Source organism: Lepus europaeus, chromosome 17, assembly GCF_033115175.1.
Source record: "Lepus europaeus isolate LE1 chromosome 17, mLepTim1.pri, whole genome shotgun sequence".
Classification (NCBI taxonomy): Eukaryota; Metazoa; Chordata; class Mammalia; order Lagomorpha; family Leporidae; genus Lepus; species Lepus europaeus.
In genome coordinates, this window is record NC_084843.1 from 67,029,628 (window position 1) to 67,042,389 (window position 12,762).

At 49.3% G+C, this 12,762-nt stretch overlaps 1 protein-coding gene across 1 annotated transcript in view; it reads right to left on the reverse strand.

Moving 5' to 3' along the window:
• Positions 1 to 12,762, reverse strand: part of POLR3A (RNA polymerase III subunit A) — a 53,596-nt gene that overhangs the window by 20,883 nt on the left and 19,951 nt on the right. The window contains exons 15-21 of the mRNA XM_062213858.1: positions 10,639 to 10,803; positions 9,043 to 9,215; positions 7,294 to 7,405; positions 6,148 to 6,266; positions 5,355 to 5,492; positions 3,159 to 3,329; positions 1,186 to 1,299 (exon numbers count right to left, since the gene is read on the reverse strand). Of these exons, the coding sequence (XP_062069842.1) occupies positions 1,186 to 1,299; positions 3,159 to 3,329; positions 5,355 to 5,492; positions 6,148 to 6,266; positions 7,294 to 7,405; positions 9,043 to 9,215; positions 10,639 to 10,803 (992 nt within the window). The remainder of the gene's footprint in view (positions 1 to 1,185; positions 1,300 to 3,158; positions 3,330 to 5,354; positions 5,493 to 6,147; positions 6,267 to 7,293; positions 7,406 to 9,042; positions 9,216 to 10,638; positions 10,804 to 12,762) is intronic.

Here is a 12,762-nt window from a genome sequence, read left to right on the forward strand (position 1 = left end):
GCACAGCTGGTCATCTTCGCGATCTCGGCATCTGCAGTGTGCATGACGTACGGTGAAGGCCGAACCAGTGCACACTGGACAAACAAATACAGCCAGTCAAGGGGTCACGTGCCACACTGCGTCAAAGGCAAGAAACAAGAGAAGCTGCGTTTGCCAGGCTTGGAGTGCCGGCAAACCGCTGGGCTGCTGCCAGAGCTCGCCCTGCTCCACTCAGCACTCACGGCATTCTAAGCACATTACCTCGTTGTACTTCCCATAACCTGTCTCAGTGAAGGTCTTTGAGGATAAACAGAAAAATAAACATGTGAACGTAAGCTTGCAGAAAAACCAAACTGCAATTCTAACTTGTTTGTTCCAGAAGAGGAAGTAAAGTAAACCTCTGGGGAGAAAACAATAAAGGCGCTCTCAGCCTCACCAAGCCCTTGGTTTTAAAACTTTAAAACCCAGAAGAGCGCGCTCTATTCCACACCTCCGCATGCAAACGGAAGGAGCGAAGAATCTCCTTGAGCAAGCCAGTCTATATACGGTCAGCAGGCTCTAGCGAGTAATCCAAGGGAGAACATTCTTCCCTGGCCTGCTGAGCTCGTGCTGCGTGTGAACCGCCAGCCAGGACGGCAAGGACACCAGTTACGCACCCCTGTGTTCCTCACTTTCCCTCCAGCCGTGCCTGCAAGCACGAGGAAGCTGCTGGAGCACGTCAGCATGATTGAAAACCAGAAGCCAAGTCAGTCCCAACAACAACATCCCAACAGCACACCAGGGAACGGCTCCCTGGAATAAAGAGGCTGACCCAGTGGATTTCCGGTTCCTGATACATAAGAGGAGGAGCTCCTGCTGCTGCTGCTGCTCCTGCGAACAAGCACTGGGATGCAGAATGACCGAGAAGAGTTGGTCCACAGGGTGAGAATGCAGGTGAGAGGGACAGGGCTCCAAAAAAAAGAGGTCAGTTTTCTAACTAAAGCATTTTGCTTCTAATAAGGTGCTGCCTGTGTGTCAGACATACATTAAGAAGAGATGTGTGATTCATTCTACCTGTTGTCTGGTGAGAGTCTTCCCAGGCCATTTTAAACGTTTTCTAACAGAGCAACGAGCACTTGTTAAAAAGAAGAAAAGCAGACCCAGACAGAGCCAGCAGGCGGTGCTCGGCAGCCGTGTCCCGTGACTGACACGGCCGGTACAGCTCACCTGCAGGAAGCTGTCCTGGCAGCACAGGAACTCGTTCTTCTTCATGATGGCCTCGCTCGTCAGGATCAACTCGTTCTTGCTGAGCGCAGGCTCGTTCTGGCACGGGAAGACTGCCTCGAGTATTAAAAGGAAGTCATGTTATCTGGAGTGGGGGCAGACGGAGAGGGGGTGCTACTAGGTACAAGCGGTAAACTGATCTTACCCAGAGTGTGTTTTCAGTAATCAGCAATTTTCCCTTCAGAACAATGGTAACCAGACCCTGACAATGCATCCTACCACAGACTTCTAGGCTCTTCAGGAGGTGCTCCACTACTTCCAACCTTCACAGCACCCCAAATGTGCATCTAAACAATCGTTTAAAAAAACCCCAAAGGCGCCGGATTCTGTCCCGGTTGCACCTCTTCCAGGCCAGCTCTCTGCTATGGCCCGGGTAGGCAGTGGAGGATGGCCCAAGTCCTTGGGCCCTGCACCCGCATGGGAGACCAGGAGAAGCACCTGGCTCCTGGCTTCGGATCAGCGCGATGCGCCGGCCGCAGCGACCATTGGAGGGTAAACCAACGGCAAAAAGGAAGACCTTTCTCTCTCTCTCACTATCCACTCTGCCTGTCAAACAAAACAAAACAAAACAAAACAAAAACAAAAACAAAAACACCCCAAACATTTCAAGGGTGAAAATAATCTATCTCTCAAGCTCATGGGACCTCCCTGATACATTAAAATTTCAATTAATGGTTATTCCTATTTCTTTGAAAGGCAGAGCAAGAGAGAAAGAGAGAGATCTCCCATCCACTGATTTGCTCCCCAAATGCCACGAAAGCTGGGGCTGGGCCAGGTGGAAGCCAGGAGCCTAGAATTCCACCTGGGTCACCCACAGGGGAGGCAGGGACCCAAGTAACTGAGCCATCATCTGCTGCCTCCCAGGATGCACGTTAGCAGGAAGCTGGATCGGAGGTGGAACAGATGGGACGTGAACCAGGCACTACAATATGGGATGTGGGCGCCCCAAGTGAGGGCTTAACACAGTGTGCTACAACACTGGTTTCTTTGATTTTCATTTACTTGAGAGACAAGAGTTTTCATGTCCAGGAGTTCACTCCCCCAGAACTCAACCCAGGTCCCGTTTGTGGGTGGCAGGAATCTAACTCCCTGAGCCATCAGTGCCGCCTCCCAGGATCTGCAATGGCAGGAAGATGGAGTCAGCAGCCAGAACCAGAACCAAGCCCAGGTACTTCACTGTAGGATGCAGATGTCTTTCCAAAATCTTAATGGCTGCACATTATTCCGTTGTAAGGATGGACCACTGTGTGTTCGACCTGCCCTTCTGATGGTTTGCCTCTCTTGCTAACAACTTGGAAAATATATCCTAGGAACATCTGGTCCATTTCTGTACGGCAGGGGTGGGGAACCTTTTTTCTGCCAGGGACCATTTGTGCATTTATAACATTATTAGCATGACTGCTACTGGGGTTAGCATTGTGGCACAAAGAGTTAAGCCGCTGCCTGAAATTCCCCTATCTCGTATGAGTGCCACTTCAAGTCTCAGAGGCTCCAATTCTGATCCAGTTCCCTGTTAATATACCTGGGAAAGCAGCAGAAGATGGCCCAAGTGCTTGGGTCTCTGGCACCTATATGGAGATCCAGGTGGAGTTTCAGGCTCCTGCCTTTGGCCTGGCCCTGGCTGTTGCAGCCACTTAAGGAGTCAACCAGTGCATGGAAGAGCTTTCTCTCTGAAACTGCCTTTCAAATAAATTTTTTTTTTTAAATTAACTTGCTATACATTTATTGAAAATCAAGTCCCACCTGTGGTTGCCTTGGTAGGGCCAGAACAGATGGTTTCCTGGGCCTGAATGTAGCCCGTGGGCTGGACACCCCCCTCCCCACCAGGGCCAACTCTTAAGTGGAACTGTTGGGTCAAAGGGCATATATATTAAAATCAGAAGCACTCTTTCCCCAGATATACTGCTAAATCTTACTCTGATGTTGTCCAGGACCCTTTTAAACTCCAAAGGTTCATCTTTTCCCTCCATGGCTGCAGGGTCTAAGCCATCTCCCCCGTAAATGAACTGGATGATATCGCCGGTAGAGCTTCGGACCGTCAGATCATACTGCGAGCATAGGTCTTCAAGAGACTTCACAAGCCTTCTCTAGAGGAAGGGAGGAGAAAGCTCAGCTGCTTTGAGAAGACCAGTCACATGTGCAGAGGATGAGATTTGCGATCCTAAGCTTCAAGGTCACACGCACTTTAATCACATAAAAATATTCCATTTGAAATCCCTTGAAAAGAGTCCCCTCACCCCAAGAACAGAAAGACCAAGCATGCCTCACCAGCCTGTGCAGTGGGATTTAGAACATGCTCCAACCTCTAGCACATGCGTGGTTTTTAGAACACATGCAATTTAAACCCCATCACCCACAAGGACTCTGCAAACAAACACTGTTTTCCTAGGCTGTTCTGCCTTCCCTTTCTTTCTCCCCAAGGTATAAATTAATGCAAGAGCTTTGCATTTCCAAACACAGCTTGAGCCAGGACCCCTGTAGAGTTCAGTATGAATTACAGCAGATCAGGTGGGGGCCCTCTTCTGGGTTAGCGGGAAGCAGGGAACAGGGACTGCTCTGTGTCTGACCCAGCAGGCAGCAGCCAGCCCTCGGATCTGCTGCTCGGGGCGCCTTGCACCAGCACAGTGCCCCAGCCAGTAATGTCGCGGCGGCTTGGTGGATTAAAGACAGAGGAAATCTTCCTCCAGGCAATTTAAAAAAACAAAAATCCCTCATGCCAAAACTAATTTGTTCTAGGTTAACACACTGCTCTGGGAAAGTCACACTGTCTACTTAAAAAAGGTACAGACGAAAAACAAAGTCAAAACACATCACGGCAAGAGCAGTAAAAGCATTTCACAGCATGTCACGCTTCTGACAAAAGCAGCGCGCTCCAGAACTGAAGGGCAATTTCCCATCAAGACATGATGAAACGCATCCGATACCGACGCGCGAGGCACAGAAGGGGCTATGGGAGCAGGAGCCCACTGACGGCGCCATGCCCCGGCCTTCGCTCGCATCTCTGCTGCACTCATCCCCGTTTCCCAGGGTGCATGACGGGGAGAGGACACACGGCCACAGCAGGCTCCTGGCCCAGCAACTCCGAGTGTTGATTCTACCTGGCGTCGTAAGCAGTTTAAAATATTTTTTTCACAGTTTTTTCCCAACAAATAATAAAGTTAAGGAGGACGGAGTAGAAAGATCATTGTGGGGGCTGGTGCTGTGGCAAAGTGGGTAAATCTGCCACCTGCAGTGCCAGCATCCCTATGGGCGCCGGTTCCATCCCAGCTGCTCCACTTCCAATCCAGCTTTCTACTATGGCCTAGGAAAGCAGTAGAGATGGCCCAAGTCCTTGGGCTCCTGTTCCCACCTGGGAAGACCTGGAAGAAGCTCTAAGCTTCGGATCTGCGCAGCTACAACCGCTGAAGCCAACTGAGAAGTGAACCAGTGGATGGAAGACCTCTCTCTCCATCTCCCTCTGCCTCTCTCTTTCTAACTCTTTCAAATAAATAAATTAAAAAAAAAAAAAATCATTGGAGATTGAAAAGAAATCCCCCGGTGTGGTCTGTGAGTACAATAAGGTCACACTTGCAGTCCTCTGCAACTAGGGGTAGATGTGGGAAGTGTGAAAGGCAAAGTGCAGCCCTGTACCAAGGAGCAAACCATGCTGGAGTCACACTCACGGCTGACACAGCTTTGCTCTGTGTCCCAGCCCTCTGATGGGCGCTGGCCTAGGTTAGTGGAGCCAGCGAGCATGATAGAGGAAAGAGTAACATACACAGCCACAAAGTGGGAGGCAGGATCCCGTCGGTTACCACTCCCACTGTATGTGCTGGAACATACGGGCTCAGTGAGGTTTCACGACATGCAGCCCACGGTCTCCTCCAGGGGAGCTTTGCAATGTGTGGCTTGGGCTCGGCCTCGATAAGGCCAGGTACACAGCATGATTTGGAACATATCACCTCCCCCTGGTCATTATTTCCATGGCATCTGTTTCTAAGTTTTTCCCTTTAAATAACAAGATAAGTAAATTATAGATCATGCACAAAACATGCAAACACTCAACTCAACAGTAAAAACTGGTAGAGCCCTGTCCTGCTCGCTCGCCAACAGCCCACATTTCTTCTCATTACCTGCATATATCCCGTTTCTGCTGTCTTTACAGCTGTGTCGACTAGACCTTCCCGACCGGCCATTGTGTGGAAGAAAAACTCGGTGGGAGTTAAACCGGAATAAAAGCTATTAGCCACAAAGCCCTTGGCAGCTGGGAGCTACAGAGAGGTAGGAAAAAAAAAGAAAAAAAATCAAACAGAAAGAGTTCAAGGTCCATAATTCTAAAACTCATTCAAACCAGAGAAAGCCCCACCTCTGGACTTTAAATAGCTGGCCCACGTACACTCACAAAGCAGCAGCAGGCTATATATGCCTTTGGCAGGAGAAATAACCTGGACAATCCTCCCCAGACATGAGCTGAGCTCCAAGCCAGAGCTGGCGCTGGTGCCAAGGGTGGACAGCTGGCTCAGGAGAGGGAAAAGCCAACTTTGGGCTGCATTGTCTAAGGCAGCAGCTGAGCGACCAAGGACCTCAGGGGACAATCTGTCCATTTCCAGGGGAACGACTCACCTCAAGACATCCCTCCCAGGGGCCAGGGCTGCCCACCCTCAGATTTTAAGCTGCATTGCTAAGGGTCACAGGGCTCATGGTGGGGCAGGGATGGCTGCACACCTTTGAATGTAGTCACTGAACTCCGTATTTTATAAACAGTGAATATTATGATATTAAGTACATTTCAATAAGATGGTGAAAACACACATACAAAACAGCACATGAAATGGCCAATGTCCTTTGATCTACACAAGTCTGTCTTCCATAGAGGGCAACTTATGAACAAGCCTTCAAGGGTCTACCTGATTCACCACTGCTTACCTTTGAGTGTTTTTCAAAGTGAGGCAAGGACCTGTTTTCAAAGCCATCTGGCACTCGGGAGCCGCTGATGGCTTGCTGCCCTACACAAGCGATCATCTGTGATATGTTAATGAAGGAACCTGGGGAAACAGGTCAGCAACAGAACATTCACTTATCGAAACAGCACTAACTGAAGTACGAGCAGCAGGGAGGCATAAACCAGGCCCAGGACGCAGCACAGGCTTATTCTCAACAAGCTGAGTCCAGGGATAGAGAAAGAGAGCCAGGAAGAAGGCAGGGTGGAGCTGTCAGTAAGGGCACAGCTGAGTGAGGACTCTGCGGCATGTCTGAGCTGCAGGGAAGGCTGGGGGAGAGCCAGGTGAGCATTCAAGGCACCAGCAGTGACTGCACCGGAGGACACAGTAATCTGCACACCAAGCGGGTTGGGGGAATTCCAAAGTGGACAGAAGAGCAGAAGCAAAGGCAGAAACTGGAAAGCCTGGGGTATGTGCCAGGAACAGGAAGTAGGAAACAAGACTGAAGAGACTAGATTTCATTCCATTAAAAAATGTACAGAAGCAGCAGCAAAGAGACTAAATGTGAATGCAGTACCGTGAAACCCAACACTTTAAGGGCCTGGGTAACTGAAATTAGAGTTTTGTTACAACGCTAAGATGTTATTCAAAAAGTCTTGGATTTCACTTTATAAACATGTTTAAACTGTTTTTGAGGCAGAGATGGGGGGAGAGTACTACTGTGTTAGGCACAGTAGTGGGATGCCGCTTGGGATACCCACAACCCACACTGGAGTGACTGGGTTTGAGGCCCGGCTGCTTCCGATTCCAGCTTCCCACTAACGCACACCCTGGCAGGCAGTAGGTGAGGGCCCAAGAACCTGGGTCCCTGCACTCACATGGGAGACCTGGGCTGAGTTCCCTGTTCATGTATTTAGCCTGGCCCAGTCCCAGCTGTTGCAGACATTTGGGGAGGGAACCAGCAGATGGGAGCTCTATATGCCTGTTTCTCTCTGCCTTTCAAATAAATAAAAATGAAAGAAAAGAGGTAAATAAGAAATAAAGTGCCTGTTTGAAGTTGTGACTGTCACATTTTCTGAACCAAACCAGCTGGCCTGCGTGCAGCACACTGCCAGCAGACGGAAGGGCACACCTTTGGAACCGCAGAGAGCCATGGTGAGGGGGCTGTTGCTCTTGTCCAGCTCCCGGAGGCAGGCACTGCCGGCGTGGTCACGGATCACAGACAGCTCCTTCAGGATCAGCGCCTGGTGGGAGAAAAGGTAATCGGGGGTGGGTGGTCCTCCTGCACTCTGCAGATGACATCTTCCGTGCGACATTTAGAGACATCTCAAAACTGGAAGCAAGTGGTCCGATTGCCCATCAGTGAAGGTTTCAGAGCATTCGAGGACCACCATGACCAGCTGTACAGCTGTATCCTCCAAACGTTCTACCATCAATGTGTAACAAAAACCTGAAAATTCCTTTAAGTGGTCTACAATGCAGAATGCACTCTGTTTACAGTACTGTATGCAGCAACGTATGTGCATATATACAGCTACGTGTACATACACCTCCATCGCTGTGTAAATACATGTAAGACAATATGGAGAGGCCGACCTGTGGTGTAATGGGCACAGCCGCCACCTAAAATGCTAGCATCCCATAAGGGCGCCGATTCAAGTCTTGGTTGCTCCACTTTCAATCTAGCTCTCTGCTATGGCCTGGGAAAGTAGTGGAAGATGGCCCAAGTCCTTGGGCCCCTGCACCCATGTGGGAGACCCAAAGAGGCTCCAGGCTCCTAGCTTTGGATTGGCACAGCTTGGGCTGTTGTGGCCATCTGAGGAATGAGCCAGCGGATGAAAGACCTCTCTCTCTGCCTCTGCCTCTTTGTAACTCTGCCTTTCAAATAAATACATAAATCTTTAAAAACACAAAATAGACAATATGGAGTACGTAACAGAGAACTGCCTGTGCTACCTGTAACTTGTCTGCCTTTTCTGGTTAAGCATACATGTGAATTGCCACAGGCTGAACAGTGGTGAGGCAACTCTTCTGGAACATCCTGGCCCATGTGTCACTCAACTCACAACACGAGACATTCCATCGGTCAGTCACAGGCTCTTCAAACCCCGGCCCTGCCAAGGCCTCAGGCTATCTGCTAGGTAGGTATGAGTGAGAAACATCTATTTCTCTCTCCTTAGGACACGGTGAGATCAATAACTGAGTTAACAGTGAAAACCTCACACAATCCTGCCCCTTCCCTGCTTCTAACATCGATTTCCTCAGAACACTTCTTCATGCATTCAAGAGCTTTCTTTCACACTTCGGGGAGTTACCACTCAGAGTACAGGCTGTGGGGGACACACACAAGAGCAGGCAAAACCTTGGCGAGTTCCTACTGCTGATGGCTGCCTGAGACCTGGAGACTCTCGGCAGCTGGTGGTGGTTCCCATGCTGACCCACAAGGGTCGAGCTCACTTAAGTGGGCTTCCAACGTGAGGGAGCAGTGGTTGGATATGTGAGTATCTGACATGAATTCCCCCTCTTCTCTAGCCAAGCAAAGCCAATCTATTCCAAGACTGTGGTACCAATTTCTATTTGAAGGATGCTAAAAATGGGAAGGGCAGGAGCATTAGCAGCAGTTACACGAGGGGCCTGAGTGTGACGTCGGCACAAGAGCAGCCCCATGTGGCCGATGAGCGGATGGAACAGGAAAGCTGGGAAGGGACTACAGCGCTAGCCAGAGGCCCTGCCCTCAGTGACCAGCCAAGCACACACACGACCCAGGGCGGAGCTCGAGGAGCACCGCTGCCTTTTCTTCGCTCTCCTTTGCCACCTGCTCTTTGCGGTTACGGTACGACCCAGTGGGCACCGCTCAGTCACTGAGAGCAGGGCCACTCACCTCCAGAGTCTCCTCGGCTGTGCAGCCAGGCTGCTGCTGCAGCTTGCCGGTGTTCAGGGCTTCGATGTACTCATCACATTTCTTGTAGCCAGCATTCAACAACTCATACTTGGCCTTCAGCAGTCCCTGGCCAGGTGTGACGTCACCAATCCCAATGGAGAAGCCGCGGTTCGCTGTTCAACAGTAGGCAGGTAGCACAAGAGGAGAGCGCCACATATGTTAACTCAGTAAACCTATCAGATACGGTCTGTGATGCGGTCTTCAAAGAATTCATGGAAATTGTGTATAATAAAAAAATTTAAAAAAAAAAAAATGCAGGGGCCAGCATTGTGGCGTAGCGGGTAAAGCCACCGCCTGCAGTGCAGACATCTCATATGGGCGCTGGTTCAAGACTTGGCTGCTCCACTTCAGATCTAGCTCTCTGCTATGGCCTGGGAAAGCAGTGGAAGATGGCCCAAGTCCTTGGGCCCCTGCACCCGTGTGTGAGACCTGGAGGAAGCTCCTGGCTCCTGGCTTTGGATTGGTCCAGCTCTGGTGGTTGCGGCCATTTGGGGAGTGAACCAGCAGACAGAAGACATTCTCTCTCTCTCTCTCTCTGCCTCTCCTTCTCTGTGTAATTCTGACTTTCAAATAAATAAAATAAATCTTTAAAATATTTTTTGCACCGCCGGCGCCGTGGCTCAACAGGCTAATCCTCCGCCTTGTGGTGCCGGCACACCGGGTTCTAGTCCCGGTCGGGCGCCGGATTCTGTCCCGGTTGCCCCTCTTCCAGGCCAGCTCTCTGCTGTGGCCCAGGAAGGCAGTGGAGGATGGCCCGCCCAAGTGCTTGGGCCCTGCACCCCATGGGAGACCTGGCTCCTGCTTTCAGATCGGCGCGGTGTGCCGGCCACAGCGCGCCGGCCACGGCGGCCATTGGAGGGTGAACAAACGGCAAAGGAAGACCTTTCTCTCTGTCTCTCTCTCTCACTGTCCACTCTGCCTGTCAAAAAAAAAAAAAAAAAATTTTTTTTTGCACGAAAATAAACTCATCTTTCAATTGCTTTTTTTTTTTTTTTATTAAAGATTTATTTATTTGAAAGGCAGAGAGCCACAGAGAAGCAGAGGCAAAGAGACAGAGAGAGATCTTCCATCTGCTGATTCATTCCCCAAATGGCTGCAATGGCTGGAGCTGGGCTCATCCAAAGCGAGGAGCTTCTTCCCGGTCTCCACGAGAGTGCAGGGGCCCAAGGAATTGGGCCATCCTCTTCTGCTTTCCAGGCCATAGCAGAGAGCTAGATCAGAAGCAGAGCAGCCAGGACTTAAGCAGCACCCGTATGTGATGCCAGCACTGCAGGTGGCAGCTTTACCCTCTATGTCACAGTGCGGGCCCTCAATTTTGTTTTCCATGAACTCTGTGAAGCACTCTCATGAACCTACTATAATGCATACTAAATAGCAGTGTCCCTCATCTGATGAGAGATGTGTTTAAGACCCCTAGTGGATGCTGTAACCATGGATAGCACCCAATACCTATGACAGGGTTTAATTGATAATTTAGGCACAATACAAGATTACACCCACCATACAGCAGTGACACAAGGATTCTAGGACACTCACACAGGTAGACAGGAGCCAGCCTGGCCAGCCGAGACATCGCATCCGCAGCTTCATTCTGTCCCCAGTCTCGCAGCAAGATGTAGAAAATGTTGTTCTTGGATCCAGAACCCAAAGTGCCTTTGTCCATGCTCCCACTCATCAATTCGCTGTTTTGGATGGTGACATCTGGAGGACAGCAACGATTACTGTTTAGACAGACATATATCCCTTTGCCACATTCTAAAATGAACTTGAGGCAGCTGAGAAACAGAAAAACATCTTGAAAGATTTATTTTCTTATTTGAAAGCAAGAGTTACAGAGACACACAGAGAGAGATTTTCCATCCACTGTCCACTTTTAAAATAGTAGCAATGGCTAGGAGTGGGCCAAGCTGAAGCAAGGAGCTTGGAGCCTCATCTGGGTCGCTCACATGGATAGTAGGGGCCCAAGAACTTGGGCCATCTTTCACTTTTTCCCAGGCACATCAGCAGGGAGCTGGCTCTGAAGTGGAGCAGCTGGGACTTAAGCTGGAGCCCATATGGAAGACCAGCCTTGCAGGCAGAGGCTCAACCTGCTATGCCAAGAAGCTGGCCCCCAGAAATTCTCCTCAAAGAGCTTTCTTAATTGAGGGAATAAAGATAAACTGAAGAACAGGTGAGCCTCATTTAATTATAGTTCTAATCCTGAAAACTACTTGACCTCCACCCTCTTATCTGGGACTGTGGATGACAACGTCAAGCACTTGTCATCCTTACATCATACTTACAGGTATTTTGAGTATCAGATGAAATTTTGTAAGTGCTTTGTAAGAATGTAAAGCCATTTGCTATTTACCTAAGATACTCAAAAACAGTGGCACCCCATTAAAAGCCTCTAAGAAAACCGAATAATGGCAGTTGTTTGGAACAGCTGTTAAGATGCTGCCTGGATGCTCCCATGTCTTAACAGGAGTGCTTGGGTTCAACTCCTGGTTCCACTTCCTATTCTAGCTTTCCACTAATGTGCACCCCGGGAGGCAACAAATGATGGCTCAAGTACTTTGGTCTCAGCCACCCACATGGGAGTTCTGAACTGAGTTCCTGACTTCTGGTTTCAACTGGCCCAGCCTTGGCTGTTGCAGGCAGTTGATGAATGAATCAGAAGATGGAAGATCTCTCTCATTTTTTCCTGCCTTTCAAATAAATAAGAAAAATAAACACTTAAAAATGAAATTCATATCTAGAAAAATAACCTAAAAGAATCTCAAATATCCTAAATAGGAACCTAAAGTACACAAATGCATTTTATTTTCTAAAAATATTTATTTTTATTTACTTGAAAGGTAGAATGGCAAAAAGAGACAGAACTTCTTTTACCCACCAGTTCACTCCCCAGTGCCTGCAGCAGCCGAGGCTAAGCCAGGAGCCAGGAACTCCATTCGACTCTCCCATTTTGGGGGAGCAGAGACATAAGTGCTTGAGCCATTACTTGCTGTCTTCCAAAGTGTGCATTAGCAGGAAGCAGGATCCAAGGCAAAGGCTTGGCCTTGATCCCAGGCACTTTGGTACAGGATGTGGGTGTCCCCAGCAGCAGCTTAACTTACTGTGTCACATTGCCCACCCTTGAATAGTGAATTTGCAAAGAAATAAACCTGAGGAGACGAGTGTCCTTTAAAACATTAACTCATCACTGGGAGACAGCAGAAAGCCTGACCTTCGTCCTTCAGTCCGAATCCTGCAGTCCATTCTAGTCTCCAAGCTGTGCCGGCCAAGTCTGTGTTAGGGCAGTGCCGCCCAGAGTGGCCTGCTGGGAATACTGGCTTGTGGTGTGCTGGGTGCTTGGCAGTGTGCACGCCGAGTACATCAGAGTGCTCTGCTGGACACCACGGTGCTGAGGACCACCCTGGGGTTGCCCTGGCTCACACTGGCTCAGCTGACGGGACACTGAAATACTCTCCCTGATATTCTAGTAATCAAAACCCAGCAGACCAGCTGAGACAGGCAAACATACTCTAAGACCACAGACACATTTCTCGACACAAAAAGTAAGTGATACCCTTAAGTAATGAGACCCTGTTCAGGGGAAAAAAATAAAAATAAAAAAAGGAAAAATAAAAGACAAATTGCATTGACAAAAAACTAGTCCCTTATGACAAAACACATTTG